The sequence below is a fragment of the Saccopteryx leptura genome, chromosome 2, assembly GCF_036850995.1.
Source record: "Saccopteryx leptura isolate mSacLep1 chromosome 2, mSacLep1_pri_phased_curated, whole genome shotgun sequence".
Taxonomy (NCBI): domain Eukaryota; kingdom Metazoa; phylum Chordata; class Mammalia; order Chiroptera; family Emballonuridae; genus Saccopteryx; species Saccopteryx leptura.
In genome coordinates this window covers 342,897,220-342,905,475 of record NC_089504.1, presented here as the reverse complement: position 1 = coordinate 342,905,475, position 8,256 = coordinate 342,897,220, and the positions used below count along the sequence as shown (strand labels likewise).

Genomic DNA, 8,256 nt, shown 5'->3' with positions numbered 1-8,256 from the left:
GAGCATGGGCTCATCTGGCTTGAGCACAAGCTCACTAGCTTGAGCACAGGGTCGCCAGCTTGAGTGTAGTATCATCGACATGATCCCATGGTCGCTGGCTTGAGCCCAAAGGTCACTGTCTTGAAGCTCAAGGTCACTGGCTTGAGCAAGGGGTCACTGGCTCTGCTGGAGCCTGCTGGTCAAGGCAAGTATGAGAAGCAATCAATGAACAATTAAAGTGACACAACTACTAGTTGATGCTTCTCATCTCTCTCCCTTCCTCTCTCCTCAAAATAAATAAATAAATAAATAAATAAATAAATAAATAAATAAATAAATAAATAAAACTTAAGTATAACCACTTCCCTTCCCTAAACACTCCACCATATCTCCATCTCCAGAAGTCCAGGCTGTATAAAAAGTATATAACATCCCACCTGACCTGCAGTGGCGTGGTGGATCAAGCATCAACCTGGAACACTGAGGTCGCCGGTTCAAAACCCTGGGCTTGCCCGGTCAAGGCACATATGGAAGTTGATGCTTCATGCTCCTCCACCCTTCCCCCCTACTCTAAAATGAATAAATAAAAAATTTAAAAAAGTATATAACATCCCTGCTTATTTAAAGCCTCCTCTGCCATCACTCTCCAGATGTACATAGGACTCTAATAGGGCCAAAATATAGTCCTCCCCCTCATTCCACTATTTCACCCACCATGCCCTTGCACACGCTGTTCCTTCTGTCTGGAATGCCTTTCCCTGCCTTGATATGGTGGATTCAAATTTCTACATTTAGCACCTTACACACAGGGAATGCAAGGCCCTACAGGTCTGATACCTGCTGGCTGCTCTTTCCCTCATCCTGATTTACTCCTCCTTCCGACCACACAGACTTCACTGCCCTCCTGACTCGAGTCCCTCCCCCATTGTGCTTTTCCAGCACCATGTACTTTCTCCCTTCATTACACTGAAACCTGTGGCAGTTTTACACCCATTTAAGTGTCTGTGATGAATGTCTCTCCCACTAGAATATATCGTATTTCCCCGTGTATAAGACGATCACATGTATAAGACGCATAGTAATTTTGGGGTCCCAAATTAAAAAAAAAATGTATTATATAAAGTTATTGAACTCAAGTTTTATTCATCTTAAGTTCATACAACTTCTCATCACTGTCAAAACTCCCATCCATTAGCTTGTCCTCATCTGCATCTGATGACGAATCAGTGTCTTCATATATTACCTCGTCCTCAGTTCCATCTATGGCATTTGAAATGCCACAACCACTGTATAAAACGCATCCAGTTTTTAGACCCCACATTTTTCGGAAAATGGTGCATCTTATACATGGGGAAATACGTGCTGTAAACTTCACAGAACAGGGATTTGGGTCTGGTGATCAATATATGTTAATTGCAGAAAAGCGAACAATTTAAAAGCTTTTTGTTTATTGATTTTAGAGAGAGGGGAAGACAGAGACAGACAGAAATACTGATCTGTTCCTATATGTGCCCTGACCAGAAATCAAACCCACAACCTTGATGCATCAGGAAAATGCTCCAACTGAATGGGCCATCTGGCCAGGGTAACACATAATTCTTTTTTTTTTTTTTTTACAGAGACAGAGAGAGTCAGAGATAGAGACAGATAGATGGAAATGGAGAGAGATGAGAAGCATCAATCATCAGTTTTTCGTTGCGACACCTTAGTTGTTCATTGATTGCTTTCTCATATGTGCCTTGACCGGAGGCCTTCAGCAGACTGAGTAACTCCTTGCTGAAGCCAGTGACCTTGGGTCCAAGCTGCTGAGGCTTGCTCAAACCAGATGAGCTCGCGCTCAAGCTGGCGACCTCGGGGTCTCGAACCTGGGTCTTCTGCATCCCAGTCCAATGCTCTATCCACTGCGCCACCGTCTGGTCAGGCTAACACAATTCTTACAGACATTGGGGGCTGTGTAGTATAGGAGACAGAACACAGCTGTAAGATCTAAACAGACCTGGGTTTAAATCTCTGGCACTGCCAGGTCCAGGTCAATGTTCAAGCTAATTAAAAAAGAAAAATCACCCTGGCCGGTTGGCTCAGCGGTAGAGCGTTGGCCTAGCGTGCGGAGGACCCGGGTTCGATTCCCGGCCAGGGCACACAGGAGAAGCGCCCATTTGCTTCCCCACCCCTCCGCCGCACTTTCCTCTCTGTCTCTCTCTTCCCCTCCCGCAGCCAAGGCTCCATTGGAGCAAAGATGGCCCGGGCGCTGGGGATGGCTCTGTGGCCTCTGCCTCAGGCGCTAGAGTGGCTCTGGTCGCAACATGGCGACGCCCAGGATGGGCAGAGCATTGCCCCTGGTGGGCGTGCCGGGTGGATCCCGGTCGGGCGCATGCGGGAGTCTGACTGTCTCTCCCTGTTTCCAGCTTCAGAAAAATGAAAGAAAAAAAGAAAAGAAAAGAAAAATCAGAATTACGTGCTATATCTATCAAATGACATCATGAAATGTTTAAATGGAGAGTCTGTTAATTTCCTTTTGTTACAGATCTGCTTTAATCAAAAGGCAGGTTGGTGGAATGGAAAGGGCTATGAGTAGACCTGGTTGGATAGCTCAGTTGGAGCATTGCAGTTGTATGCCAGGTTGCAGGGTGATCCCCAGTCAGGGCACATACAGGAACAGATTGATGTTTCTCTCTCTCTCTTCCTTCCTCTCTCTCTAAAATCAATAAATAATTTTTTTTAAAAAAAGTGCTGTGGGTAAGTCTGACCTATAGTGGTACAATGGATAAAGCATCAACTTGGAATGCTGAGGCTGCCAGTTCAAAACCCCTGGTTTGCCCAGTCAAGGCACATACTAGAAACAACTACTATGAGTTAATGCTTCCCAGTCTCCCCTTCTTCTCTCTAAAAAAATGAGTAAATAAAAATTAAAAGAAAAAAACAGTACTGTGGGTAGGCCTGTAGTCTGAAGACGTCAGTTCTGGTTCTGTTCACCCTCAAGTCCCTCAAATGAAGGGCAAGAGTAATCATGAAATATCATGGCTTCTTATTTCACGTAAAAATGCTAGATAAATGGGAGCTCTTCATAGAATCACTTTCTTCTGGGGTACTGTAAACTCTTTAGGGGTAGGGATGCCGCCACTTTCCTATTCCCCACAATCTATACTGTGGTTTGAAATCAGAAAACTCAGTAAAAGTCTGCTGAAGGAATAAAAGGTAGACTGAGTGAATGAAAGAATGTCTTTTACTTCTTTTTTTCCAGCTCCAGCTCCCTCTTTGCCTGGGGGGTGGCCAAGGAAGGATAACTGTCACCCAAGACTAGCCTTAGGGCAGGAAAACAAGTTTGTCGTGGAAGGAAATTGAAGAGGCTGCATTTCTACTGGAGATTTCCTCTCAATTTCCTAGATGGAGTATAGGAGCCTATCACATTCATTTTTTTCACTGTTCAGCTCTGAGGCTTGGCACCAGCTCTGAAGATGCCCTGGAGAAGGTAAAGTAGGAGTGGAGATCTGAAGCAGCAGCACCTCAGGCTTAGTTTGGGCCAGGTAGAGCAGCAAAGCACAACTTCCCAATTCCAGATGGCTCAGGGATGGAAGTGGACTATCCTGGTTTTGAAGCAAATGAAAAGGCAAATTCTCCAGGATACCATAAGGAGCGTTGTCACATTGTAAAGAACGTGAAAAATCTGTACTGTATATCATTTAATCAAGAAATAGAAAATCAAATCCTTTCAAACCTGGATGCATTGTATATATCCACTTAGACCTTTCTTTCCTTCTCCCTACTCTTCTTTCTTTTCCTTACATTTCTTTTTGTTGTTTTTTAAAACAATCCTTTTCTAGATTGGAGCAAGAAACAGCTCATCGGGCTGGGAGGTTTTGGCCCATACTGAGAAGCAAAGAGATTTTCTAAACTCAATTTTCTTTCTTCTTTTCAAGTGACTCCCCCCTTCCCTCTGGAGAGACAATAGAAATAATTGATCCATCATCCAGTACCAGGCCCAGGAGATTTACATGCAAATCCCCCCTCTCCTCCCCACCCCCCTCTTAAATTTAAAATCCTAGAAGAGGAAAAAGAAAATCCTTTTAAACTAGCAGGAACCCTGCTTGCCACGGCCACCCACCCCAAACCTGGTGAGAGATAGGAGTGGGTGATAATCCACAACAACCCCCAGCCTTCTCTCTCGCCGCTCACACCATCTCTTTCTGGTGTGGAATCACTTAAGATTTGGGTAAAACTCTCCTATCTCCCAGGAGACAATATATGGAAGCTTTTAGGGGGCGGAGGCAGAGTTGGGGAGAAAGGAGTATAATTCCCCCTAATGGCCTAAGAAAGTCATCTCTTCACTCAAAACTGCCCGTCACCCCCACCCCCCATCATTAACTTTCGATTAAGATCTCCTCGTTATGGCAACTAAACTTAACTTTGCATAATTAAGATTTGCCTCGGGAGAAGGGGAGGGAGAAGTCGCAGCTCCCGGACATTCCGCTTCACCAAACCCCCTCCCACCCCCTCCCTAACACTCCAGCTCTGGGCCCCTAAGTTCCTGAGTTTTCTCACTTTGAGGTGCCACCGAACACAAAGAACTATAATGGGCTCCTTTGTGCTCGCTACGGGGCAATTACGCCCCAGAGTCCAGGCCCCTTTAAGAGCCTCTTAAAGAGACAGGCTCTCATTTTTCAGAGGGTTATTTAAGGGTGTGTGTAGGGGAGGGGCGAGGCATACTCCAGGAGTCTACGTAGAGAGTTAAGTGAAACTTTGTCTGGACTCCATGAAAAGAGGCTGAGAGAAAAGTCTTTATTAACTGTTAGCTTTTTAAAAGTCTGTCTCATTTTTTTTTTTTTTTTACTTGACATTTTTCACTTGATCTGAAAAATTGGACTGGAATAGGTGGGGCTCCAGGAGCAGGGGCGGAGGCAAGAATTTAAAGAGGCCCTACCCTGGAGAGCGCCTCGGCCCCCGGAAGAAAAAATGTTCCAGGCTTGCGTGACTTGGGTCCGCCGCAGTGCGGGGAAATCCATGTCTATGGATCTCGCCTCCGCGACGGGGGAGAAATCCCGTGCTGGGCAAACAGCCCTTCATATAATAATAGCATGTCTCTTTAAAAAGCAAAAGGAGGGGGGAAAGTTTTGTTGGCATCTGGTTTCTGATCTCATTATGTTATGGTCGACCAATCCAGCCCTCTGGGCTGGTCCTCGAGTTTAAATCTGATTGGCAGAGAGCAGATTTTGGGATGGAGCTTAGAGCTCGACGGGGCGGTTTCAAGGTTCCCATTTTTGGGGGGCTGAGAAGAGGGCGGGGCCGCCTGCGGGGGCCCCCTTGAAACCGACTAATTGAGATCGGAGAGGCCGAGGTGAGGGCTGGAGGAAGGCACAAAAGAGTCGCTGGGCGGAGAAGGGAGGGGAGAGGCGAGAGGAGAAGGAAGAAGAGAGAGAGCAAGCAGCGCGCGGAGTCTCAGGCTGCTCAGTCCGATCGCGGTGAGCTATCGGGCAGGCGCGCCGCCCCCTCCCCCGCCTGACCTCCCCAACTCTGCGGCCGCAAGCAAAGTTTGCAAAGAGGCGCGGGAGGCGGCGGCCGTGGCGAGGCGGCCTCGGGGAAGGCGCGCGGTCTTCGGGCTGGGGGCGGGGGCGGGGGGCCGCCCCGGAGCCGGGTGGGGGGCGGCGGCCAGCATGCGGCCCCGCAGCGCCCTGCCCCGCCTGCTGCTGCCTCTGCTGCTGCTGCCCGCCGCGGGGCCGGCCCAGTTCCACGGAGAGAAGGGTATCTCAATCCCGGACCACGGCTTCTGCCAGCCCATCTCCATCCCGCTGTGCACGGACATCGCCTACAATCAAACCATCATGCCCAACCTTCTGGGCCATACGAACCAGGAGGACGCGGGCCTGGAGGTGCACCAATTCTACCCATTGGTGAAAGTGCAGTGCTCACCCGAACTGCGCTTCTTCTTGTGCTCCATGTACGCTCCCGTGTGTACAGTGTTAGAGCAGGCCATTCCTCCGTGCCGCTCCATTTGCGAGCGCGCACGTCAGGGCTGCGAGGCGCTCATGAACAAGTTCGGTTTCCAGTGGCCCGAGCGTCTGCGCTGCGAGCACTTCCCGCGCCACGGTGCGGAGCAGATCTGCGTGGGCCAGAACCACTCTGAGGACGGCGCGCCCGCTCTGCTCACCACTGCGCCGCCGCCAGGCCTGCAGCCAGGTGCTGGGGGCACCCCAGGCGGCCCGGGTGGTGGCGGCTCGCCCCCGCGCTACGCCACACTGGAACACCCGTTTCATTGCCCGCGCGTTCTGAAGGTCCCGTCCTATCTCAGCTACAAGTTCCTGGGCGAGCGCGACTGCGCGGCGCCTTGCGAGCCGGCGCGGCCCGACGGCTCCATGTTCTTCTCGCAGGAAGAGACGCGTTTTGCGCGCCTCTGGATTCTCACCTGGTCAGTTCTGTGCTGCGCCTCCACTTTTTTCACCGTCACTACATACCTGGTGGACATGCAGCGCTTCCGCTACCCTGAGCGGCCCATCATCTTTCTGTCTGGCTGCTACACTATGGTGTCGGTGGCCTATATTGCGGGCTTCGTGCTCCAGGAGCGCGTGGTGTGCAACGAGCGCTTCTCCGAGGATGGCTACCGCACGGTGGTGCAGGGCACCAAGAAGGAGGGCTGCACCATCCTCTTCATGATGCTCTACTTCTTCAGCATGGCCAGTTCCATCTGGTGGGTCATCCTGTCGCTCACCTGGTTCCTGGCGGCGGGCATGAAGTGGGGCCACGAGGCCATCGAGGCCAATTCGCAGTACTTTCACCTGGCCGCGTGGGCCGTGCCGGCGGTCAAGACAATCACTATCCTGGCTATGGGCCAGATTGACGGCGACCTGCTGAGCGGCGTGTGCTTCGTGGGCCTCAATAGCCTGGACCCGTTGCGGGGCTTCGTGCTGGCGCCGCTCTTCGTGTACCTCTTCATAGGCACGTCCTTCCTCCTGGCAGGTTTCGTGTCACTCTTCCGCATTCGTACCATCATGAAGCACGACGGCACCAAGACAGAGAAGCTGGAGCGGCTCATGGTGCGCATCGGCGTCTTCTCGGTGCTCTACACGGTGCCCGCCACCATCGTCATCGCCTGCTACTTCTACGAGCAGGCCTTCCGAGAGCACTGGGAGCGCTCGTGGGTGAGCCAGCACTGCAAGAGTCTGGCCATCCCGTGCCCAGCGCACTACACGCCGCGCATGTCTCCCGACTTCACCGTCTACATGATCAAATACCTCATGACGCTCATCGTGGGCATCACGTCGGGCTTCTGGATCTGGTCCGGCAAGACGCTGCACTCTTGGAGGAAGTTCTACACGCGTCTCACCAACAGCCGGCATGGCGAGACCACTGTGTGAGGGGATGTCCCCATGCTGGGGCCGCACCATGCTTTCTCCGACCCTGGGGGCTCCTACAGACTCCTTATTTTATTTTTTTAAATAAAGAACAATCGAAATCATTTCTCTTTAGGTCGCTTTTTAAAGATAATTCTGCCCACCATTCCCATCAGGTTTGTAATTAAAACTGTAAATAGCCTTTGTAAATTTAATTATATATTTTCTATTTAAAAGAAAAAAGAAAAAAAGGAGCAGCGATGAGTGCCAGGGCTGAGGACGGGGTGGGGTGGGGGAGTAATTGAGGGGGTTCTCGCTTTTCTTCGGCGCCCTTTCAAACACCACCCCCCACTTTGGTTTGGAGTTTTTGGTGATTTGGCAGGGTTGAGCGTGCTGGAAGAGGTATTGGCTGGTTTGTTACATTCAAATTCTAAAGCCAAATTGGTGAGCCTTCTCACTGACGCTGGGATTGGGGAAGCTGGTAGATACTTTTGAACAAGACTTGGATTCTTCTTGTTTTATCTCCCTTCCCCCCTTTCTCTCCACATTTGTCCTGTCTCCTTCACTCGATCTTTGGAACCCTCCCAAGGGAGATGAAGACGTGGAGGAAAAAAAAAACAACAACAAAAAAAAACGGGGTGGGGTGATGGGAAGAGGGCGTCGGAGAGCGTGTGTGGAATGGCCTACCCCACTGGCCCACTTACAAGCAGGAAGATCTTTCACCTCTTTAACTTTTCTTTTTTTCAATTGTCCCATGCGCTTGGAGTGGGCTGAAAGTGCTTTGTGAAGTGTGTTTGTAACAACCCCTCCCCCCCACACACAAACACACTACCTTGAGTACTGGTTTGGACCCCTTACATTTTTAGGGGGAGCAATAGCTGGCAAATGGGGTTTGGTGATGCCCTTGCATCTCTCCCCTAGTTTTCCCCCATAGACTGTGCCCCCACCCTACTCC

General features: G+C 50.4%; 1 protein-coding gene across 1 annotated transcript; it reads left to right on the top strand.

Annotated features, from left to right (window-relative positions):
* The first annotated feature begins 5,324 nt into the window (after positions 1–5,324).
* FZD2 (frizzled class receptor 2) lies at positions 5,325–7,426 on the top strand. Its single transcript, XM_066363954.1, has one exon. The coding sequence runs from the start codon at positions 5,628–5,630 to the stop codon at positions 7,323–7,325; it is 1,698 nt and encodes a 565-aa protein (XP_066220051.1). The 5' UTR covers positions 5,325–5,627; the 3' UTR covers positions 7,326–7,426.
* Positions 7,427–8,256: the final 830 nt, after the last annotated feature.

Coding starts and splice junctions, on each gene's coding strand:
- FZD2 (XM_066363954.1), top strand. CDS start 5,628: ATGCGGCCCCGCAGCGCCCTGCCCCGCCTGCTGCTGCCTCTGCTGCTG.